At 43.8% G+C, this 25,823-nt stretch overlaps 1 protein-coding gene across 1 annotated transcript in view; it reads left to right on the forward strand.

The window, feature by feature from the left end:
- The window catches only part of LOC309544676 (low-density lipoprotein receptor-related protein 2-like), a gene marked incomplete at its 5' end in the record, with an annotated part of 171,900 nt that overhangs the window by 19,578 nt on the left and 126,499 nt on the right, over positions 1 to 25,823 (forward strand). The window contains 4 exons of the mRNA XM_082243588.1: positions 12,542 to 12,661; positions 20,919 to 21,146; positions 23,137 to 23,250; positions 25,682 to 25,801. Of these exons, the coding sequence (XP_082099714.1) occupies positions 12,542 to 12,661; positions 20,919 to 21,146; positions 23,137 to 23,250; positions 25,682 to 25,801 (582 nt within the window). The remainder of the gene's footprint in view (positions 1 to 12,541; positions 12,662 to 20,918; positions 21,147 to 23,136; positions 23,251 to 25,681; positions 25,802 to 25,823) is intronic.

Below are 25,823 nucleotides of genomic sequence, written 5' to 3' on the forward strand. Positions count from 1 at the left end.
CCGCAGGACTAACGCCAGTGACAGTATGCGGAGTTGTGCGATAAGCCAAAAGAAAATGCCACAGTTCCTTTTTCCAGTCTCTTCTCTCTAAATGAGTAATCCGCAAAGCTTTCAGCAAGGTTCGATTCTGGCGTTCCACTTCCCTGTTAGCCTGTGGCCAGTATGGAGTTGTACGATGATGTTCAATAGCATTTGATTTCAGATAATCCTGAAATTCCTGAGAAGTAAATTGGGCACCATTATCACTCACAATCCGTTTAGGCAACCCATGAGATGCAAAAATGCTCTCCAACCCCTCAATTACAGTTAATGATGTAGCTTTAGTGAGAACTACCACCTCTTGCCACCTTGAATAATAGTCCACAACAACTAAAAGATGGTGTCCAGATGGAATGTCGCACAGATCAATGGCTAAATCTTCCCATGGTCCCTCAGGTAGAACAGTGTGAGTTACTGGTTCTGGTTTAGGTTTGCTGCCCACCAACTGACATGCTCGACATGAAGAAACCAAACGTTCCACATCCTTGTCAATTCCTGGCCACCAGACTTCTCACGTAATCTTTGTTTGGTGCGTACAATGCCTTGATGGCCCTCATGGGCTAAATGTAATGTACGTTTCCGTAAGTCTTTAGGCATCACAATACGATTGCCACGTAGAACTAGTTGTCCTGCAATACTCAGCTCTTGTTTGATTCTGTGATAGCTTGGGTCACAATCCACCCAAACCCCTTGTCTTACACATTTTCTCAACCGAGCAATTTCCGGATCCACAGATGACAATTCTTCAACCTCCCGCGGTGTCAATGCCTGAGGCATGGCGTTAGTAGCCACAACGAATGTACTCTTCTGCCAGGTTATGAACAGGTGCAGAAGACTGAGGCAATCTGGAAAGTGCATCTGCCGCATTAGTCGGTCCAGGTCTGTACCGCACTGTAAAGCGATATGGTAACAATCTGAGAACCCATCTCTCAATTCTGGCGGATGGTTTTGAGCGTGGCGAATATATCACTTCCAGAGGCTTGTGGTCTGTGATGATTTCAAAATCAAGGCCGTAGAGATAGGTGTGAAACCTTTCACATCCCCAAACAGCCAAAGCTTCTTTCTCGGTCTGAGAATAACGTCTCTCTACATCAGTGAGGGATCTGCTTGCATACTGAATAGGCCTGTAATCGCCTGTGCATTGTCTCTGAACCAAGATGGCGCCTAACCCCACAGGGCTAGCATCGACAATAACTTGGGTGTGTGCAGTAGGATTGAAATAAGCCAAAGTTGTGGCGCAAGTCAGCCGTCTCTTAAGCTCATCAAATGCACCTTGTTCCAAAAAGCCCCACTTCCAAGGGACTGCTTTGCGAGTCAACACTCTCAAAGGTTCACTGACAGTCGCCATATCTGGAATAAACTTGGCACAGTAATTCACTAGCCCAAGAAAACTGCGTACTTCTGCAGGGTTTTCAGGATTTCTGGCATCAGACACAGCTTTAATTTTACAGTCCTCCGGACCAATGCCCCTGTCAGACAGCACATGGCCCATAAAAGTCATTTTATTCATTTGAAATGTGCATTTCTTCTCATTTAATGTTAACCCTTTCTCCTTCAAGCGATTTAGCACTGCACAGAGACGTTCATCGTGCTCCTGTGTGTTTGTTCCCCACACAATTATATCATCAGAAATGTTATGCGTGCCTTCACAACCATGTAGCACTTGCTGAATCACATGTTGATAGGCCTCCGGTGCGGACGATACGCCAAACATCAACCTCTTGTATCTAAAAAGACCTTTATGGCTTGCAAATGTAGTGATGACTCTAGATGCTGGGGTCAATTCAATCTGATGATAACCCCATTTCAAATCCAGTTTACTGAAGACACTTGCCCCATTCATTGCATGTAGAACATCTTCAATAGTGGGAATTGGATGTCTCTCTCTGCACAGCTTGGTTAGCACATCTCATGTCCACACAAATCCGAATATCTGTGCCCTTTGGTACAACAACTAACGGCGATACCCACGGAGTGGGCCCTTCCACAGGTTCAATAATGTCAAGGTCTAGCAGCTCTGCCAGTTTGTGCTCAACGGGTGATCTCAGGCTATAAGGAAGTCTGCGTACTGGCTGTGCAATAGGCTTTACATGTGGATCAATGTGAAGCTCCAACTGAAAATCCTTTTAATTTTCCAAACCCAGAGAAGCAATCTTTAAATTCCTCTTTCAATGCAGAAATAGCAGGAGACACCATATTCACTCTTGCGCTGCCTACATCACGGCCAATCTGTAACACCCCTAGTGCCATTGCGGTTTGACGACCAAGCAGAGGCGACCCTGTGCCATCTACAACATAGAATTCGGTCTGCAATGGAGGACCAGTCTCATGTGTTTGAACAGAGGTATAAAATTTGCCTTTAAGTTGTAGTGGTGTACTGGAGCCATAAGTATAAATCTGTTTAGTGGTGTTACACAATTTAAGGTGATTTTCTCTGCCATTAAGACTGTGCCAAGAAGCCAAGTCCATAACATTGCATGTAGCTCCAGAGTCAATCAACACTGACACATCTGTATTTCCAATCTTAATGGTTAATGTCCCGGCTTGCAGAGAACACAGGGAGAATATAAATTCACAGTCGGGAGCACTCTCTTTATCCTCAGCTATAACATTTACTTGTGCAGATTGTCCTTTGGTTTTGTTATCTCTGGTTGTACTTCTACACACAGCTGCAAAATGACCTGTCTTTCCACAAGCAAAGCACATTTTATTCTGTACCACAGTGCAGTCCTGACTTGTGTGTCCCGCCCTGCCACATTTATTGCAGGTGATATGTAAAGTCCTCTTTGGAAAACTCTTTCCTACTCCAGATATTCCTATTATTATAGGTAGGTTTGGAGACTGTATTGACAGATGCAGTGTTCTTGGTTTCAATATGCAGAGCCTGGAGCTCAGACAGTTCAATGGCTCTTGCAATCTCCTGCAGACTAGTAAGTGTGAGACTAGGTTCTCTCAATCTCCTCCTGAGGTGCACAGATGTGCATTTCTCTATGACCTGATCTCTGATTATCTCCTCAGTTACAGTCCCAAAATCACAAGACTTTGCCAGATATTTCAGCCTAGTCACATAACTGTCTGTGGTTTCTCTCAGTTCTTGCACAGCCTGTCTAAACTTATATCTTTCATAGGGAATATTTTTCTTTGGCTCAAAGTACTCACTCAGTCTATTCATGGCTGTCTCATAGTCTGAATCTTCCCCTGTTGCTCCCAGGGTTTCAAAAATGTCCTGAACTTGAGGTCCAGCTAGATGCAGCAGCATGGCTCTCTTCTGAGCAGGTGCAGTCACTCCTGTGGCTATAACATAGAGCTGAAATCCCTTCTTCCACTTGTCCCAGCGCTGTGAGACTAGTGTGGTCTCCAGACACATCAAACGGTCCGATAGCAGGTAAATCCAGAAAGCTAGCCATCCTCGTCGCCAAAATGTAGTGTATTAACACAGACCAGGCTGTACAGGTTGCTTCTTTATTCACTGATCACGCATGCAACTAACTTCAGCCACACCCAGCTCCCAGACATATACATAATTGTAACATTTTGCAGACAGCAACTTAACCTGTTGCTTACCATACTACAATGTTGATCTTTGCAAGATCAGCAAAGCAGGCCACCCAAACAGCTATTTCAGTCCTACAGACATTGGGGTGGCTTATAAATGTGGAAAAATCTTCAATGGAGCCAGCACAGGTCCAAGTCTATCTGGGGTACCAGATTTCAGGGTGAAGAAACTTTCTCCCTCTGTGTTCCAGGAGACAGATTAGAGGATTTTGGGTCTGATGACAGCTTGTATCCCAGCAGTAGAGTGGGCCCAACTTCACTCACAAGACCTCCAATTTTTCCACCTGTTCTCTTGGAACAAGAGACAGGAGTCCCTAGACAAGAAAATTATGCTCTCTCCTCAAATATCGTTCCCTAAGGTGGTTGACAGTCCCTCAAAACTTGAGGAAAGGCAGATTCTGGGGTCCAAAGCAACCCTTAAGGATTACCACGGACGCGAGCTCCGAGGGGTGGGGAGCTCACCTAGAGGGAGCTCATGTCCAAGGCACCTGGAATATACAGATGTCAGGCCTCATCCAATTACAAGGTGCTGAAGGCAGTGGAAGAAGCCATAAAAGCCTTAGAAAGATACATCTCAGGAAAAGAAGTCCAGATTCATTCAGACAATGCTACAACAGTAGCTTACCTGAATCAAGGAGGGACCAGATCAGACACCCTGTTAAGGTTAGCCCTGGAGACTCTGGGCTGGGCAGAAAAGTGATCTCCCTAACAGCGGTGCACATAAAAGGGAAGGACAACTGGGAAGCGGACTTCCCAGTGGCCATTCCGTCAAGCAGACAGTGGGAACTGAATCCCAGAATATTTCAGATTCTAGTTCAAAAGTTTGGTCAGCCGGAGGTGGATATGTTTGCCACTTGGCAAAACACAAAAGTAAGCCTGTTCTCCCTGACACAACAAAAGGACATGGTTGAGCTTGGATGCTCTGGCACAGCCGTGGCACTTCAAACTAGCATAGCATCTGATTCCAAGAGTTCTACAGAAACTCAGTGGATGTCCGGAACTACGTCTCATCTTGATTGCTCCTTGGTGGACAAAGAGGACGTGGTTTGCGACTCCAATATCCCTGTCAGTTACAGCCCCTTGGAAACTCCCAGAGATTCTGAACCTATTACTACAGGGACCATTTATTCACCCCAGACCACGATTTCTTCAATTAACAGCCTGGGTAGTGAGCGCCAAATGCTAAAAGAAAAAGGGTGTTCAGACAGGGTCATTGATACCCTCCTTCCAAGTAGGAAGCCGGTGACAAGGAAAATGTATTCCTACATTTGGAAAAAAATCTGTACTTGGCAATCAGAAGAATTCCTCTGCCTCGGTCCCCGTGATCCTGGAATTTTTGCAGGATGGGGTAGATAAACGGGGTGGTAGTTAACACCCTTAGAGTACAAATAGCAGCACTTTCTGTTAAAAGATTTTTGATAGCACGGAAGAGCTACGCCGATTAACGGAGCTAGTTTCCCAGCGTGGAATTTAACCCCGGCACTAGAGACATTATCTAGTGAACCCTTTGAACCTTTGGATAAGGTTGCCCTGAATATTTTGACTGTTAGTTTTTCTGTTGGCAATTACACAGCCCAGAAGAGTGGGAGATTTACAAATTTATCCATAAAAGAGCCCTTAATGCTAATTCTCCAAGACGGGAGTGATTCTTAGACCAGATCCCTTGTCTCTACCCAAGGTAGTTTCTTCTTTTCACAGGAAGCAAGAGATGGTCCTGCCATTTTGTGAAAAGCCTAGGTGTGCAAAGGAAGGAAAATTCCATTGCTTGGATGGAAGGTGTCTTCTCGCCTATTTAGAAAGGACCAAAGGAATTAGGAGATCTAGTCACCTGTTGGTTCTACATTCTGGACCAAGAAAGGGATTGCAAGCATCAAAACCTTTGATTTCTAGGTGGATCAGGCAAGCCATTAGTATGTCTGTGTGGGTGTGTGATTCCTAAAGAACTTTTTAGTTGGGTTTAGCCATCATCCCGGGTAAAATTTTGCATATGGGGTTGGTGCCTCAGTTCAAAATTGGGACTTTATGGGCTTAATATGTGTGAGTTCATAAGAAAATATTCATTTTTACTTAAAAGATAATTTATTATATGTTGACCATATAATGTAACAATATTCAATAAAGTATTTCAGAGAATTCATGTATATTATATATACTGTGTGGGTTACAGACCCATAGGTGATTGTGAGTAGGAAAGAAAGAAGGAAGTAGTGACAATGTGCTTAGGGTGACAATCACTAGCTCTCTATTGTTCCACGCTTGGGTGAAGCGTCGGATCCATAGGGAGGATGTTTCAAAGTCCTACGCGTTTCGGCCGTTGGGCCTTTATCAAGGGAGGTGTGTCACCACATTTTGTTAGGAAAAAGATTCTGCCTCTGGTTTCTGTCTCAGGTCCTTATCTATCACATATGAATCGTGTAGTCACTGTTGGTTAGTTCATATATTTATTCGACCAGAGGGAGAGTGAGGACGCCCGGACCTGCTGCTCAAAGAGAAAAAAACTTCCTTGGAAAACACTGCAAGAAAAAATAGAATAGGAGGGGACCTTCTAAAACACCACAGTGCCACCTAGTGATCCCTTTTGGGAAATACAAATTGGATCAGAACAAGGACATTATTAGATGCTCCCTGGCCAAAAATAAATATATGAACTAACCAACAGTGACTACACGATTCATATGTGATAGATAAGGACCTGAGACAGAAACCAGAGGCAGAATCTTTTTCCTAACAAAATGTGGTGACACACCTCCCTTGATAAAGGCCCAACGGCCGAAACGCGTAGGACTTTGAAACATCCTCCCTATGGATCCGACGCTTCACCCAAGCGTGGAACAATAGAGAGCTAGTGATTGTCACCCTAAGCACATTGTCACTACTTCCTTCTTTCTTTCCTACTCACAATCACCTATGGGTCTGTAACCCACACAGTATATATAATATACATGATTTCTCTGAAATACTTTATTGAATATTGTTACATTATATGGTCAACATATAATAAATTATCTTTTAAGTAAAAATGAATATTTTCTTATGAACTCACACATATTAAGCCCATAAAGTCCCAATTTTGAACTGAGGCACCAACCCCATATGCAAAAAAAAGCCATTAGTATGTCTTATAAGGTGTCGGGTATTCCCACACCAGCAAAGTTAAAGGCACATTTTACAAGGGGCATGGCAACATCCTGGGCCGAAAGAGCAGGAGCCTCCTGGGAGCAGATCTGCCATGCAGGCATCTGGTCTAGTCAAGATACCTTCCTAAAGCACTATCGTGTGGATGTACTGTCGCAGAAAGTTCTTACAGGCAGTGGTCCCGCCCTAAGGTAGGCCAGTATGGATTCCTTTATTCTCATATGTAGGCCGTCCTGAAAGGGTGAAATGAGAAAACTTATCCTTATTTTACGGTAATGGTCTTTCTATGAACCCTTCCAGGACGGCCGGCCTACTTCCCGCCCAGAGGTGGTGGTGAGTAAATAAGAAAGTGTGTGTATGTAACTGTTGGTTATTGAATAACTGTTCCTTGAAAGTTCGTTGGAAAGTTACTTTTCTATTACTGAAGCTCACATTTACAGACGTAGCCCACGCCCCTCCTATTATGGGGATGGTTGTCTTCTTTTCACTGCTTGCTACGAAACTTGAGCATAGTGTCTGAGGTTAGGTCATGAGGGACAGCCCCTATAGGCGTGTCAAGTGAAAACTTTTCACTGCCTAGTCTACTCTTGTAGATGGTGCATAACCCAATAGTGAAGAAGCATAAGAGCTCTTATGGACTTCAGAGAAAAGGATTTTATGGTAAGTTCTTACAAAAATCCAGTGTTTTTTTTGTCTCTTTTTTCAGTGATCAATGAGTAAATTTAAAAAAAATCTAAATAAAATTTTGCAATAAATTCTTGACTCGTGTCAAAAATGTCACTTTTGTGTAAATTCTATTACCATTAAAGTACAACTATAGGCAAAACTTTTTGTAAGGGAGGGCTATAACCTCTATCAGATTTTTTTATTTTTTTTGCCACCTGTGTCCCATTGCAGTGATTTCTCTACTTCGTCTCATAGCCAAACGGGAAGGGAGAGGAAATCCCTGCAGATAAGGGAATTCCTTGGGGTCCTCAGAACCAGTGTCCCCCATTGGAAGATATCCCCAATATTTCCTTTCTGGGGCCAGCCAAATTTTATTTTTTAATAATGGTATGGGACAAGTAGAGATGGGCGAATCTCCTTAAACGGGGGCACAGACAGAAATAAAAACTGACAGGTGCTCTAACCCATCTCCACTCTATCCAAAACTAAAATTTGCCTTTAGTTATACTTTAATAATTTTCCACAACATTGGGGATCCACATTTGCTTTGCCTTTCTTGCAGTACAATCAACCTTGTATGTAGTTATGAAATTCCTCCAACAGCACAGTTATTAAAGATGCCTTTCTGGAAACCTAATGGTCATCTACTGTGGTCTGTGTAATAGACCACTTGTGCATTAAACAGCAAAAACATGGTGGGGGGGGGGGTTGCGCTATAGATCAAACATCCTCATGGTGCCCTCTAGTGGTCACACTTCAATACATTGTACAGAATAGTGGTTAAGAAAGAACTTTGTTTAGATTTGGAAAGTGATATGGGGTTGGAACCACTCAGATTTTTAGTGACTTCTGTGTCCCCATTAGTCATTCCTAACTGTCCTGTATTAAAGGCTAAATCTTGCAATAGGAACACTTGCTACTGTTAAAACTGTCTAAATATTGGTTTTCCTTACATTGTCCTCTGACTTCCTGTTGAGTCGACAGGAAGTGAAGGAAAAGCTTTGGATGAGACAGATTGAAGGAAAAGCTTTGGATGAGACAGATTGCAGAGACACTGACAATGGCTTTAACCCTTCCTAATTTATTGAAAAAGGAACAAAGTACTAGACAAGAGCGCAAAATCTAGTATACAAACAATGAACACTCCAGTACACATACAGGTGCATTTCATAAAATTAGAATATCAGTGTGCTTGATTGGCCAGCAAACTCGCCTGACCTGAACCCCTTGGGAGAATCTGGGGTATTGTCAAGAGAAAGATGAGACACCAGATCCATCAATGCAGACAAGCTGAAGGCTGCTATCAAAGCCACCTGGGCTTCCATAACACCTCAGCAGTGCCACAGGCTGATCGCCTACATGCCACGCCGCATTGATGCAGTAGTTCATACAAAAGGAGCCCCGACCATGTATTGGTAAAGTGCGTACTATACTGTATGTAGCAGGTTTTCCAGGCATTGGGCCTGATATGGGTCTGCCATTGTTACCGGTGACACCTTCAGCCCATTTAAGCGGAATACCCAAGTGTGAGAGTTGAGACAATGACCATTCCAGCATCTTTGGTTTTTGTTTGAAAATGGGGCTGGGAGAAGGGAATGAGTGGAATACTCCTCTGGCTCAAATGGGACACTGCAGAAAAATGCCTGTTAACGCTGTCTTGACGCCAGCTGGATACTGGCCAACGCTTACTGGCGCTTGAAAAATGCTTTTACTGAACTGTGCTAGAACTTGACTTGTAACCCTCTGGTTAACTCAAAAGATCCTGGACTGTATTGATACTTGACTCTTGACACTCTGTTAAGCTCAAAAGTCCTGTGAATAGCTGCTGCAACTCTACACGCTGTACACATTACGCTTCTGGATCCCTTTGGACCTTCATCGGAGCGGTCCCCTCTGTTAGACAGACCCCCCCCCCCCAGGGTGCTGGTCCTTGGCACACCATATCCTCTCTGCAGCTCAGCTCTCTGTATCCTCAGGCAAGCCGCCCGAGACACCCGATCCTTCTGACAGGAGGAGACAGCTGTACTCTCCTTCCTGGGACTCTGCTTCCCACCAAAGACGCTGCGTCATGTGCTCCCCTCAAACTTGTACCCACTTCCAGAATGCTGTGCAGCAGAATCTGCCTTCCAGGGGTAGATACAAGCCTAAAAGTGCCACTGATTGGGTTTCCTCCACTGCCCAATGAGAACCCTCACAATGGCAACACCTGGGAGACATGACAGCCCAGCTGAAAATCGGGGCCCTGCTGTTAGGCAGCCAAGGCCCACTATAATTTTGCCTAGCACCTACCTTGTAGGGTGCTACATGTATAGACCTACTTTTCTGTAAGCCCACATTTCTGTTTTAAAAATAATTTTCATTGGTCTTATGTAATCTTTTTTTGGAAATGGATATTTGGGGTTTCACTAGCTGTAAGCCATAAACATCAAAATAAAAAAAAATGCCTGAAATATCACTGTGCAATGCATCTAAAAGGAGTTTCACTTTTTGAATTAAATTACTGAAATTAACTTTTATTTTCTATTTTTTTCGGTGCACCTGTATGGGATTCTGGATACTACACACTTTTTTTCCCTTGTCCTTGGTTAAGTATTTGTAGAGAATAGTTACTAGACCTGTAGTGGGGTGCCCCTTTAGCCAGATTCAGCCGGGATCCCTTTCTCAACTCACCACAATCCTCTGGGCTCCCAGCATCCCCTGAGCTCCTGGACACACCCAGGGGGTATAAATGCCAGCTCCTCCCAGCTTCCTGTGCTCAGAGATCCTTCCTGATGGGATAGCAGTGACTGGGAAAGTGAGCTGTCCCAGGTGCTGGGTCCTTCCCTGTTAAGTCTGGTGTGCGGGCCACCAGCAGTGAGCACAAAGCATGCAGCATCTGTCCAAGCCCGGTCACTGGAGAGGACTCTTAGTCCATGTGGAGAAGCTGTCCAAGCAGTGGGGTGGTCCTATCTACAGCCCCCAGAGCCTCCTGACCAAAGTCAGCATCAGCAATGCCAGTGTGAAGTCTGTGCCAGCAGGAAATCCCCCCCCCCCCCCAGCTCAGTCTGTATGAACGATTACCATCGTGGACACATGAGATTTCTTTAGCTCTCTATCAGTAAACTGAACTCGGAGCTCTCTGCTGCCATCCAGTGGCCATTAGAACTGCGGTAGAATTGTTTTTCATGTCTAACCCTGCTTTCCTACTGTTCATATTAACATTTTGTACTTGAAACCCCTGTTCACATGATCTCCTGTGTAATCAAAACTGAATTTCATTGTTAAGTAAAGTAGAAATTGCACATCACCACTGGTTTGATCATTTGGCTGATACCATTACCTAACAGACCTATTGTGGCAATTTGCAAATGGTGCAAGATGTCAAACTGTATTTAGGATTAGCTCACTCCCTCTAAGATTATTAGATCTGTTTGCTGTAACCCCCCCATGGGTTTTTTTTTTTTTTTTTTCTCCCTAGGCTTTTCTGGTTTCCCCTGCACTTTGTTCTCATAGGACTTGTTCCGTTTCTATCTTTGATTTTGTTTGGAAAAAGTCCTTTTTAGCTTTAGCATAAATGTTTTTTTTTTTTTTTTTTTTTTGTAATCTGTTTCACTACATCTTATCCTTTGTGATGGTTTGCACTGTATGCTTTGCTGAAGGACATAAAATATTAAACTCGGAATGATGATCATCATTCCAAGGTCCCTTTAAAAACATATAGGAAAACACTTCCCATGCACCTAATTAATGCAGCCAAGCTTTGCATCCCAGATCATTGGAGATCAAGAATTCCCCCCACTATATCAGAATGGTTTAAGAGAATTGACAGGATTGCAGATATGGAGGAGATAATACTCTACAAATGACACCCCTTCAAACTTGGGCGGGTTGGCTACTTTTCCGCTCATCCAATCTCTATGCTGAACACACTAACCCTAATCAACCTGCCCAGGTGTAAAAATCCTAACTGGTATTCCTTTTTCTCCACACACCAACCCGGGATCCGCATATTCTAAGATCTTCCAAATCACGCCAAGACAGGAATCTCCCTCCCTACACAAGGGCAGTCAAGGGATTTTCCCAGTAAAATATTCGGAAGATCCGCTCCTTCTAGTACTACATGATTTAAAATCTTTTTCTTATATGAACTCCCCCCCCCCCCCCCCCCCCCCTTTGCATAACCTTTCCAGCCCCTCCTTTCCCCCTGCCTCCCTTGTTCGACCTCCCCATTGCCTTCCCATCCCAAACTCCCCTCACCTCCACCCTTTGTTTGTTTATCCCCAACCAGATCGGCTCACATTGATACCATTGCTCTACTAATTATGGACGTTAGTCCATGCTTATTCACAGTTCTCATACAAAATGTGTTAATTTATAAAATGTTTTTGATATTTTGCTTGAAGCAATGTAACTTGTTTATGTGCTGCGTCGCATTCTCTTTACCTTTGTCACTATTTGAAGTTTTCATGTTTTGCCTCAATAAAAACTTTTATGGAAAAAAAAATAAATATTAAACTCTTGAGTAATTTAGGGGTAATAGAAGTTAATGCTGTAGACCCTTTCCATTAGATTAGAAATGTGTTCTACAGATCTAGGGTAATTTTTCTGCAACACTGAGGCATGTTGGAGGCAAATTAGCCTTTTTAAATACAGTATAAAAGGTTTACAGTAAGTGTAATGTAAAAGTGTTAAACCCTTAAACAAGGAACGGGCTCTTATAAAATGCCCACCTAAAACTGCAACATAAAGTATCTTTAGAAACCTCAATCCTGAGACATGGATATACAGCATACTGTAGCTTCTGAATCGCCAATCCTGAGACATGGGAACAGTAGCTTCAGAAATACTAATCCTTATAAAGTTAGGACGGCTGAACCATCAAACCTATACAAGTATCCTAGACACATAGGGTTTTTTCTTTTTGTCAAAGCTTAATTGCACATACTGATTGGATACCCTGCACAGCTGCACCAAATTTTGCACACTCCACGTTTAGGAAATCAACCCCAAAATCCTCTTCCCCCCTGAACTAAAGTATTTTTCTTGTAAGGCAAATGTTCATCGGTTGTCCATTGAATAACAAAATATGAATTGTAGGAGTACCCAAACTAAAATGCCCTCTGCATTAAATTACGAGTGAGCCCTCGGTTTGTTTTTTCGTTAATAGATGCAGCATGTCGTGGTGATGATGATGTATGGCAATGTGACAATGGAAAGTGCATTTCTAAAAGCTGGAAATGTGATGGAGTGCCTGACTGCTTAGATGGCTCTGATGAAGTAGATTGTGGTAAGTATCATTTTTTTTTAGTGGGCTAAGCAGCTTGGTTGAAGCTCTGCTTAAACCACAACTCCTTAGTGGTCTAAGCTTTCTGCTAATAAACAATGAAATGTGTAGAATACCATTAATTAAATCTGCTTAAAACCACTCTAAAAATAGTCCCAGCCAATTTTTATTATAGTTGCATAATTGGGGTGACGACACAAGTCCATCTAGTTTAACCAATAATAAAAATCATACAATCCCATACCCCCCCCCCCCCCCAGAAGAGGCATATGGATTTTCCCTGGATCAACTTTACCTATTGTTAGTATTCAGTTATATCCTACACATTTTAGGAAAGAATCCAGGCTTTTTTTTTTTTTTTTAAAGCAATCTACTGAGCTGGCCAGAACCACCACTGGGGGAGTGTGTTGCGCATTTTCAAAACTTACTGTGAAGAAACCTTTCTGTATCTGGAGATGAAATCTCTTTTTTCCTCTAGACTTGGTGCCCCTTTGGCCTCTGTGGTGACCTTGAAGTGAATAACCTGACACAAAGTTCAAAGTTCACTCTATGGACCCCTTGTGTATTTGTACATGTTGATCATAACCCCCCTTAACCACTTTGCCACTGCTCACTAGAGCTCTACTGCGGCAAAGTGGTTCGTTATCGTCTGACGACGTAGACCTAGGTCGCCAGAAACTCCCTTCTCGGCGGCACGTGCGCGCCGCTGGAGGCTCGCTCCCACTGTATTCAGTCACAGCGGGAGTCGGGCCAGGGGAGGAGCAGCGGCGATCACTGCTGCTCTTCCCCGATCGTCGGGGAATCGAGTCTGGAGATCTGCCCGCTTGTGTAAACAGAACGGGCGGATCTCCTAGTGACAGGCAGGGTGATTGCAGGGTTCAGCATAGCTGAATCTGTCCTTGTGTCCTCAGTCACCTCCCCCTACACATGTCAGTAAGCACCAGGCATACATTAACCCCTCCCTCTCCAATAAAATTAACCCCTTCCCTGCCAGTGTCATTTTTACAGTAACAGTGCATATGTATAGCACTGATTACTGCAGTAATGTCACTGGTACCCCCAAAAGTGTCAAATGTCAGTCAAGGGTCCGATCTGTCCGCTGCAATGTCAGTCCCACAAAAAAAAATCGCAGATCGCTGCCATTACTCCTTAAAAAAAAAAAAAAAACACCAAAAATTACAAATCTTCCCCTTAGTAAACACAATAACTTTTGCGCAAACCAATACGCTTATTGTGATTTTTTTTTTTTTTTTAACCAAACCTAGGTAGCAGAAAACAAATTGGCCAAAAATTTTAAAATTAGATTTTTAAATTTTTTCATATAAAAAAAGTGAAAATATTGTTGTTTTTCAAAATTTGTTTTTTTTTTTTTTTTTGTTTATAGCGCAAAAAGTAAAGATCGCACAGGTGATCAAATACCACCAAAATAAAGCTGTTTGTGGGAAAAAAAGGACGTAAATTTTGTTTGGGTACGGCGTTGCATGACCGCGCAATTGTCAGTTAAAGTCGCACAGTGCCAAATCGCAAAAAGTGGCCCAGATGTAAGACCGCAAAATCCTCCGGTGGTAAAGTGGTTAATCTCCTCCAGAGAAAATAAATTGTTCCTCTAATCTTCCCTCATAGATGAGGTCTTGCTAATTTGTAGAGGGGCAAAATTATCTCAGGAGCCCATACCTCAATACAAAGCATTTTGCTCACTCTGGAAACCGCAGCTTGGCATTGCATGCTATTAAGCTTATGATCTACCAAACCCCCCAGATCCTCCACTAGGGATTCCCCGGTTGTACTAACCCCCCTCCCCCCCAGTAGGTTTGATGCATGGATATTCTTAGCCTCCAAGGGCATAACTTTACATGTATCAACATTAAACCTAATTTTCCACATAGTTGTCCAATTAAAGAGTTCATTGAGGTTGGTCTGTAAGTTGATGTCCTGTGAGGATGTTCCACTGCATAGCTTGGTGTCCTTTGCAAACACATTATTAAATGTTAGAGATGGGTTTGGGCGTGTTTGCATTCTGATCATGCTGGATCCCACCAGGAAGCCGCCACTGGACTCCGCAAATTTCAGGCACAGAACTCAAAGATGCCTGAGCCCATCTCAAATTAACGTATATCAAGAGAACATCCTGTTTTGGCTCATTTGTTATCTGTTTGACCTAATAACAAAGCTCTACATTGCAGTATAATTTATATCCTGCTTTAACACAGTTGAGGATATGAAGTAGTTATGCTTCTCCCAATTTCATTCAGCAAAATGCGGGTCATGACTTTATCCTTGTCTTGGCCTACTGAGCGATAACTTCCCAAAAAAAAAATGGCAGCCAAATACTTTGGTTTCAGAGACTTCAGCATTTTTTCAATTTAAATTCACAAAAAGACTAAGAATGGTTGGTTCTGGTAGGCATTTTCTCTGGTCGGGTTTTAATGTTGTATAGCAATAACTCCCAATTGAGCTGCTGAGTGTGGATCCCTCTGGGTTACTGCTAACCGTACCTTTTTTAAGCAGGTTTTCAAGTGAGCACCTCAGACAAGAACCAGTCCAGTTTCTTTGGTTTTTAGGGTTTATTTAAGAACTTGAGAGAAGTGGGATACTCCAACAACTGAACTATGCACAATTAGGAAGGGACACTGAAAAATGCTGCTTTCTGGTTAACGCTTACACACTGGGATTGATGTCCATGTTATGTTAATATCATGAATTCAGAAAATGAGTACAGGAACTCCTACATTCCATGTCACCCTTTTTCTTCTCACCTCTAAGCACCATTCCTTGGTCCCATCCCTTACCCACCTGCCAACACTGCACTTTTAGACAACACAAGTATCCTTTCTCTAGCGCTCATTGACAGACGTAGTCCTCGGTGATACACCACCTTCGGGTTATGTTGCCTCCACAGGAGCAGGACTAGACAGGAAATTAAAAAGCTCTGGCCACACCCTAGGGGCAGTCCCAGAGGGTATATCCTCTCTCTCTCTGCCTCAGCAAATCAGTTATTTTCTGTCTAGTTAGGAGTAAGGACCTAGATACCTTGCTGGGATCTTAGGTCCTGGCAAGAATTTTTAAAGGATTTTTTAGACAGCTTTTTTTCTCCAGTGTTCCTGTGAGATCTTCAAGCAAGAAAGCTGAACTGGGCGACGGGCTGGATGTTGAGATCCGGTGGTCACCCCAGTTCAGCCTACGAGCGCGTGCAGGCCATAGCTCCGCGCTGGGTCGGCCGCGACAAAGTCCCATTAAAAGGACTGAACCCGCGAGTTAAACGTCTCGCTGAAACGCCAAAGACCATGAGTCACGGCGTCCGTATAGGTCGACAGCCCTCCCGCCCCGGTGGAGAGGGGTACTGTCAGGAGTTGGTGCCCGCCTGGTTCCGGTATGGTGAGTAGTATGTTCCCCCTTTTTCCCTGACGGGTTTTGTGGTGAACGCGGGCCCCTCTCTGTATGGTAAGAAAGAGTCCTTTCTATCCTATAACATGTCACAGATCCTCCTACTTTGAGTGTGATTTTATGTGTGCAAAAAGCCAGGAGGCTTGGTTTGGGAGCTAACAATCTATTGTATACATGTTTAAAAGATGTAATCTGTGGCATTCTGGGAATCTTATGGGTTAAGTATAAGCTACCTACCAGTCAGAAGCCACGGACATGTAGACTGCCTTCCAAATCAGATCTCCAGCTATTAGCAGGCCTCCCGAACGGCCATGCGGTCCGCCAGGGCCGGTACCGCCAACCACGCCATATCCCCATGCAGAGAGAGTGTTGTGTGCCCTGCAGCACACCGCTATTCAGTACAGGCCGCCGCCATTTTTTTTGCTGGATCGCACGAGCCGCCATTTTGGCGTAGCCTCGTGTCTCCAGCATGGGGGCGGCCATGTTTGAGGTGATCCTACACCTCGTGGAGCTTGGGGGAGGCGCCGGAAGGCGTGCAGAGGGGCGGAGCCGCCTCCTTTCTTCCTGGGCAGCCAGCCAAAAGACTTCCTGTTTGTCAAGACAGCGCTGTAACCTGTTGCAGTTTAACTCTGAGCATCAAGTGGTGAGCCTGGGGGTCTATCTCTCTCTCTCTCTCGATCGATAGGGATCCCTAGCAGGTAACACTAAGGGGCTTTTTGTGGCGCTGGGGGTCAGGAAGTAACTGGAGTTATCATGGACCCTGCCACACATATTCCCCCACCTGTTTCCCTCGAGGGGGCCTCGGGACCCGCCGGTGCACAGAGTATAGAGTCATTTACAGCAATTTTGGAGTCTATGGTGGCTCGGGTGGAGGCGGCCTGTCAGGGACGGGGGTCAAGGAAGCGACCCCCGCCTACCCCTATACCATCTGACACCTCTGACTCAGATTCAGAGATGGTCACGGCAGTTGCAGGTTCCTCTGCAAGGGCTGTTATCCCAGGTAAAGCCCCCTCAGACAGTGAGGAGGACGCTTCTTCTCTTGCTATAATTCAGGAAGAAGCATTGGTGGACGCACTAGTTGTGGCAGTGCAGGAAACCTTAAAACTTGAGGCTTTACCGGCAGAGGCAACTGAAACAGAGATGCCTTTTGGTACTAATAAGCCCATCAAGACGGCGAAGGCTTTTCCTGTACCTAAATGTTTTGGTAATCAGATTAAAGGAGAATGGGAGCATTCTAAACGTACCTTTACTATTTCCAAGCGTATTGCTAGACGCTATCCGTTTGAGGAATCCATCATTAAGAAATGGACGGTACCACCAGTCGTGGATCCGCCTATTTCCAGGCTGAATAAAGCCACGGTTATTCCAGTGGAGGACACTTCGTCCTTTAAGGATCCAGTGGATCGAAAGATAGAAGCAGAGTCCCGCACTGTCCCGCACTATCTTCTCTCTGATAGGGTCAGCATTTAGACCAGTAATTGTTATTGGTCTAGTTTCCCAGACACTTACGGAATGGGCGAAAATGGTACGCCAAGATCTTAGGGGAAAAGATATTCCCCAGGAGACATCTGATTTGATGGAACAGATCATACAAGGGCTACGGTTTATCTGTGACGCAGCCTTGGACACTACTCCCTTATTAGGGCATGCATCTAAGTTAGCAGTGATCCTCAGACGTGTGCTGTGGTTAAAATGCTGGTCAGCTGACCTAGGTTCCAAAAAGACCTTGACCAATCTCCCTTTTCAGGGGAATCATCTATTTGGGGCCAACCTAGATGAAATCATTAAGGATGCCACTGGGGGCAAGAGCACTTTTTTGCCACAGGCTGCAAAAGCTAAGGGACCTCGCAACAAGCGAGGACCTTTCTTTACCGTCCATAAAGGGCGCCCGGCTGGTACTAGCGGGAAAGGCAAGACTCCTCCAGGAGGGTTCAAGAAGGGCTGGTCGGACAAGCAGAGGACCAACCCAGCCAAACCCGAAGTAAAGGAGTACACAGCCTGAAGGTGCGCCCCCACCCGGTTTCAGGGTGGGGGGGACGTTTTCACCGGTATTCAGGACATTAGATCGAGCATCAACCACTACTACCGGTGCGATTCTTCCCTTCCAACATTTAAGTACCACAGGAAGCGGTAGTTACCGTTCCCTGAATAAGATCTTTTCCTTTACCTTTTCCTAAGATTAGTCCCGATACCTCACAGGAATCGGATCTGGTTGACCAGATAGGCCAAGTAGCCTCTAGTCGGGTGACTTCGGTCCCTGAGGTTCAACCAGAAAAGATCACCTTTCCTGATAACTATCAGGTATCTGATAAATGTGTGGGAACAGAAAACGACCAGACTTTCTCGGATGGTCGGGGCCAGATAGCTCTAGGGACGCCTGGTTCAGATCCAATCAGCGCCAGTGGTCCTAGAAATTCTAGGCTGGCCTCCTCAATTCGGCCTGGCCGACTTGGACATGTTAGTCGCAGACGTTCCGTGGGAACTTCGTCTCAGGGAGTGTCTGTGGTCTCAAGGACCAATTTACCTTCGTGCTTTACAGTCGCTGGTTTTAATGGCCTGGCCATTGAGACCCAAGTACTGAAGGACAGAGGTTTGTCTACTTCAGTCATTCCTACCCTTATTAAAGCAAGGAAAGCGACTTCCAGCAAAGTCTATTATCACACATGGAAGACTTATATTGCGTGGTGCGAATCTTTAGGATTTCCTCCACGTACCTATTCGGTGTCTCGAATATTGGCCTTTTTGCAACAAGGGGTTGAGCAGAAGCTAGCCTTGAGCACCATCAAGGGTCAAGTTTCAGCATTAGCAATCTTCTTTCAGAAGCCTTTAGCTACCAAATCCTCGGTGCGGAATTTCATCCAGGGGGTGCGGCACCTGGCTCCTCCAGTCCGCGCGCCCTTACCGCCCTGGGATCTTAATTTGGTTTTGTCGGTTCTACAGAAACCTCCCTTTGAAAACATCAGGGAGATTCCCTTGCTTACTTTATCCCAGAAGGTGGCCTTCTTGGTGGCTATTACTTCTGCTCGCAGGGTGTCAGAACTGGCTGCATTATCATGCCAGTCCCCATACCTAGTGATTCATAGGGATAAGGTAGTACTTCATCCTAAGCCATCTTTTCTTCCTAAGGTGGTTTCAGATTTTCATCTGAATGAAGATATTGTACTACCTTCCTTGTGTCCTCAGCCCAAGCATCATCGGGAACATGCGTTGCATTCCTTAGATGTGGTTCGGGCAATCAGGGTATACCTGAAAGCTACGGAATCATTCCGTAAGACGGATTCACTTTTTGTGATCACGGATGGCCCCAGAAAGGGTTTGCCTGCATCTGCCGCGACCATTGCCAAATGGATTAGACAAACGGTGGTACAGGCTTATTCTATTAAGGGTCAGAGTCCTCCGTTCCCTGTTAGGGCGCACTCCACTCGAGCGCTCAGTACTTCCTGGGCCTTTCGCCATCAGGCGTCAGTGGTCCAGGTATGTAAGGCGGCCACTTGGTCGTCGGTACATACCTTTACAAAATTCTATAAAATTGATGTGACGGCATCGGCGGATGCCTCATTTGGCCGCAAGGTTTTGCAGGCCGCAATTTGAAGAGACCGGTGGTCTACCTCGAGGGTTTTTTTCTGTTTGAAAAAAAAAAAAAAAAAGAAAAGTTTTTTCTCTCTTTTGTTGAGTCTCATCATTAAGGATGAGCATTGTAAACTTCTAGTTGGCACCGGTTGGGCCTTCTAGATTGGGATTTGATTTCATTTTCCCACCCCTCAGTTGTGATACTGCTCTGGGACGTCCCGAAGGTGGTGTATCACCGAGGACTACGTCTGTCAATGAGCGCTAGAGAAAAATGGATTTTTGTAAAACCTTACCGTAAAATCCTTTTCTCTTAGCTCATTGACAGACGTAGTCCCCGCCCCTCTGTTTTTTTTTGAGTTGGGTTAAAATCTCTAAAGACTGCTTTTTCACATAACTGATTTGCTGAGGCAGAGAGAGAGAGGATATACCCTCTGGGACTGCCCCTAGGGTGTGGCCAGAGCTTTTTAATTTCCTGTCTAGTCCTGCTCCTGTGGAGGCAACATAACCCGAAGGTGGTGTATCACCGAGGACTACGTCTGTCAATGAGCTAAGAGAAAAGGATTTTACGGTAAGATTTTACAAAAATCCATTTTTTGTGGTGGTTTGTATGGAATTGGATAATGAGAAAAGCAGTAAAATGGATCTCCTGCAGACAGTAACAAGAGACCTCCCCCCCCTCTTTCCTGCCAGAAACAATTGAGCCCACTCACAACAATGGACCACCCAGAACGAAATTTGCCTCCAACAACGCACCCCTCAGCAATATTAGACCCACCCTCAGCAAAAGTAGGTCCCCCACCAGCAACAATAGATTTACTCAGCAGCGAGCATCAATAGACCCTGCAGAATAATTGCTAGGGGTGCGGGGTACATACTGCCAGTTCTGGAGGTGCCGGAACTACATTTTCCAGCATTCCCACTAAAAAAAAAAAAGCCCTGTATAAATTTATTCCCTTTAAACAGCTTTTGGTTCTCCTTTCTTCCCAGACTAGACACCTAGAAAATGGATTTCCTTTCCCATAGAATGCAGTTGCAGAGACTGATTACAGTATCATAGATAATACTAAAGGAAGGGACTTGGCACTATGCTATACTTTGCTTCATGGTGACTTGCAAACCTATTTAAGCCATGTAGAAAGCTTTAAAATTAAACCTTGAATGTAAAATGCTTGAATGACCAGTTGGGTGAAAAAATGCATAGTATTGTCAATTTCTTTGTTGACGCAAAACCAATATTGCTTTACCTATTCTTATACAAGTCCCATAGATAAAATCTGTTTTTACAGTGTTAATCTTCATTTGTTAGCTTGTTCCGGTAACAAAATCCAGTGCCCCAACAATGGTGAATGCATTGATCTATGGGAAGTTTGTGACGGCCACAATGACTGTGAAGATGGTTCAGATGAGCAGAATTGTCCAGCAAGCAGTTGTATGCCACATCAGATGCAGTGCAAGAACAAAGTGTGCATCCTAGAATCCTGGCAATGTAATGGTGTTAATAACTGCGGAGACGGATCTGATGAAGAGAACTGTGGTTTGTATTAACAACTTAGATTAAAATTGAGCAAAGTACTATGATATAAGTGGGTGGGTTCACCTGCCAAAGGGGATTTGTAGGTCTCTTGGCATACACTTGTAGAGAATATAGAGATGTCCTCTCCAGCCTGTTGAAGAAAAAATGCCTCCTCTTATCAGAAGATTCCTTGGCCAACACATTTTGTATGGAGCTCACTTGCCTTCTGTTCTATTCTTTCTCTCCCAGTCTGAGTGCTGCTGTACAGAGGATTGCAAGAGGATGATCTGAAGTCAGAAATTGTTCTTGAACTGCGTTTTTAAAATAGATTGACAGTCTACATTAAATTGACTTTCTGCTTCAAATTCAGCTAGTACAGCTTTTCTCAATTAAGGCGTTGTGGTATCCTAAGGTGCCATGGGAGTTTTTCAAGGGTATGCTGTGAAATGATGGCATCTAATGGCAGAACACGTGACGTGAAGGAAAGGGGGTTCCTTCTGTGCCACAGCAGGTTTGTGCTGGGAACATCAATTGTGCAGACCTAGCATGGAGACCAAGCGCTCATCCGCAGCTCTTGCTTTCAACGTAATGACTGGGAACCAGTAATCACTAGGATCAACCTGCCCCTGTAGGATTTTTCTTCTGTAAAAGTCTGTTGGAAAAATAAAATGTTAGATCAAGGGTTGGTTTAGGTTAGGGATGGCGTTTGAGAGTCAAGTCTGTTTTTAGGTAAAAAATTTTAGATTTGGGGATTGTGAGTGAAGCTAGTCATACACCTGGTTTTTGTTGGAGGAAATCTTCTCAATTTGTGTTCAGCCTGCAGGCTAAATACAAATGGAACAGATTTCCTCTTAACACTATACAGGCAGATGAATCTCCTGCTATGGCCGATTTTACGGTTAGCGTTACAGGTTGCAGAGTTTAGGAGGGGAGCTTAAGGTTTTTGGAGTCTGCTCGAGATGCAAAACTGCTACAAATGCTATGATGTCAAGTATGTAGTAACCATTGCTTTCAAGAGAGATTCATAATTTGGATATTTCATATTCTGGATTCTTTTAAGGTCACGTTTTCAGCCAGCAGGTGGAGCTCTAGGCACCAGTATATGGCTATCTTAACTGGTTTGCGAAGTAAAGGGCCATATTTAACTATGTAGAATTCTATATAAAAACTTCATATAAAAAAGGGCCCATGGCTTGGCAAGGTGCCAGATTCAGTCAATGTATACAAGGAAAATAGAATGGGCCATCTGCATTTTAGGCAATATTCTGTTTGGCCTCTACTGAAATGCAGGCATTTAGGAGCTTTGTTTGTGCAACAATAGGCTTGTATTTTATTAATAGAAGTGCCACAGTCCTTTAAAGTGGACAGAATATAGGGCAGGCATTTGTAAAGCTGAAATTTAACATTTGCAACTAGAAGCTGCAAAAATGGCATCTTGGCAATAAAAGTGCTTATGCTTTTATATATATTTTTTTTGAGCCTCTAGTGCAGTTCAGTTTTTTTTTTTTTTTTTTTTTTTTGGGGGGGGTGATCCTTTATTTTTTTTTAATTTTTTTTTTTTTTTTTCCATTCAGAAGAGTCCGACTGCAATTGTATTTTTTGCAGTTCCTGTCGCTCCTTTAATATTGTGCTATGATATTCCTCTTAGTCTCCCCCTCAATGCATTTGGCCATAAGACTTGGTAGAATGTAAATTATCTGAATATGTTGAATGCAGATATTCATGGTAGCTTGAGGGCGGGGGGGGTTGTGTTTTTTTTTTTTTTTTTTTTTTTTCACGCAGCCTCTTCAAAAATATATGGACTATGCTGTACATGGCAGGGATTGGCTGGTTTTTAAGGGTATTTCTGCCTTTTACCATGTATAATGCACATGAATATGGAAACTCTTGCTGATTACTGTTAATGAGTTGCCTGTTATGTGCCATATACCTTTCAGTGATCTGTTAAATAAGCACCATCTCAGTATAACTTTCTATGTTTATAACGGAAATCTTTTCACCTTTTTTATAGGTTTTTGCAGTGAAGGTTCCTACAAGTGTGGAGATGGAAAGTGTTTAAATAATGCTCAAATCTGCAACAAAAATATGGATTGCTCAGATGGTTCTGATGAATTGCAGTTTTGTGGTATGTGTACTGAAAGATCTGAAGATGTGCTTCAGAATCCTTTAAAAAGCACTCACTGGGGAAAGGCATATGGGAGCTATTGGTAAATATTAATGGTGCCGGTCTTCGGGTTTTCATCACCACTGCATGGTGGATGACTGAAATACATAAAGCCCATTCATATCAAGTGTTGGGTCCTAATACTCAGTGACTTACAAATGGAGATTAACTTGGGCATCCTCTGAACAAATCTCTAGCTGAACTCCAAACGTATGTTTTATTTTTACTCAAGTGAGGTGGTTCCCTGGGGGTGGGGGGGGGGGGGTGGTTCCCCGGTTCCCTGCAGGAGCCTGGAAAGCATTTTCACCTGTGATCATGGGTGCTATGTCAGGCTTCTGCAGACAAGCCCTGCTTCCTTCGACCTGTCTATTGAAAGCTGCAGGACTTGTGAATGAACTAAACACGCTATCGGCGCCCTTGCAGTTCATTCAAAACTACAAGTCAGCTGCAGTGGCTGACTAATTGTTAATGCAAAACTATTAATGATTCAGCTGTGTGGGCAGAACCCTGCATGGCCATACAGTTTTTACATGTTGATAGCGGGTGCAGGGAGAAGATCACACAACTGCAGCGCAGTCATATATACCACAAACCATTCCACAAGCTACAATGGAATACTATATAACGGGCACCAGTCCATGTAATTAGATACATGCAGATTTCAATCAGTGCAGGTTGCAAACGGATAATTCCGCATACTATGTTGAGTGCTTATGGAAATTGGCACCAATCCATAGAGCTTGGTAAAGAGTGGACTTCAGTATGAGTTGTAATCAGGTGAAAGAAATTCCCCAGTGTGCAAAGAGGGTGCTGATATCCATGCATATGATGATCATATTGCTCCTATGGTCCGATTATCTGCCTCACTTCCAGACCCAGACCCTGCTGGGTCAAACGGCATATCAACGCAAATTGCTTGTCTTTTGCTCTAGAAGTCTATTCCTGAACCTCTTCCATAATGTAAATATGCAAAGGAAGGAAGCAAACATCTAGTGCTCTCCGTAATATACATTTTATTAAAAAACCAAAGCAATTACACTTTTAAGAAATTGTAAAAGCAAACGGTAAGCTGGGTGTACTGATGCACCGTTTGTGTACCAAGATGGCCGCGGAACGAGTGGTTTCCCCATACGCGTTGCATCCTGTTTTATTCCCTGCTGATGAAGTTCTGCCCACAACAGGACGTAACCACATGACCCGCGGCCATCTTGGTACACCAATGGTGCAGCAGTACACCCAGCTTACGGTTTGCTTTTACAATTTTTCTTAAATGTAAGTGTAATTGCTTTGGTTTTTTAATAAAACGTATGTTACGGAGAGCACTGGATGTTTGCTTCCTTCCTTTGCATATTTACACCGTGGAAAAAGTTCAGGAATAGCCATTGAGCGCAAAAGACTGAAGCAATATGAGTTGCTATGCTGTTTGACCCTGTAGGGTCTGGGTCTGGAGGTGAGAGGCAGAGATTGCTTTGGTGATGGGACCATAGGAGCACTGATAATCATTATATGCATGGATATCCGCACCCTCTTTGCACACTGGGGCATTTTTCACCTGACCTCCTATTAAATGAAGTCTGCTCTGTTTTACTAAGATCTATGGATTGGTGCTAATTTCCATAGTATGTGGAATTATCTAATTGCAACCTGCACTGATTCTGCATTTATTGAATTACATGAAACTGGTGCCTGTTAATTATATAGTATATATATTAAATATTCCACCACCCTAAAATATGGGTAGAACGTGTACAGGTTTCAAAAGGTGAACTTGGCCTTTAATGTGTTTTGGGTGTATTTAAATGTCTACATATACTGTATGTATAATCCACAATAAATTTCCTTAAAATTAAAGTTCAAAAACTAGCTAGAAAACTTTGTAGTTTTCCATATGGCAGTGAATGACCTCAATTCTCAAAGCTTTAACAGAAATGTAGGAATATTTATGCCATGGGGCTGGAAGGCAAAAATACCTCCCATTTTTTTTGCATGCAGCATAGTTTTTCCTTAGCTTTATTGCAACTTTTGACCACATTAGTAGGTGTCTGAAATAAGGACTACATTTTTGATGCATGGGAATGGGGATTTGGGGGGTGGTAGGGGGTGTAGAGTAGTACACCTTGCATGCAACAGCCTTCCCTTCTGGGTGTATTTCCTGTGCTTGCCAAGCCGCAAGTGCCCCAATCTTTGGGATTTCTGTGAGATTGTGTTCGGTCCTGGGTTACACACTCCCACTGTGGCCAATGAGTGGGTTTGGCTCCCCTGGGTTTTTCTTTAAAATATGCAGAATTCAACAGCAGGACCTGGAACACAAAGGTTTGAGGGGAGGAACATCCAAAACTTCTGGAAAATATTTGAGTTATGCCTAAAACTGGTTCTATCATGTCTTGCATAGGTCAGCGCTGTTCTGATGCAAATGGAGGATGCATGCAGAAATGCAGTGATATAACATGGGGAGTCAAGTGTTCTTGCAATGAAGGTTGGAAACTTCACTCTGATGGTCAGAGTTGTGTTGGTAAGACTAAATTGGCTAAATA

Source organism: Pelophylax lessonae (assembly GCF_965119305.1).
Source record: "Pelophylax lessonae genome assembly, chromosome: 1".
Lineage (NCBI taxonomy): Eukaryota > Metazoa > Chordata > Amphibia > Anura > Ranidae > Pelophylax > Pelophylax lessonae.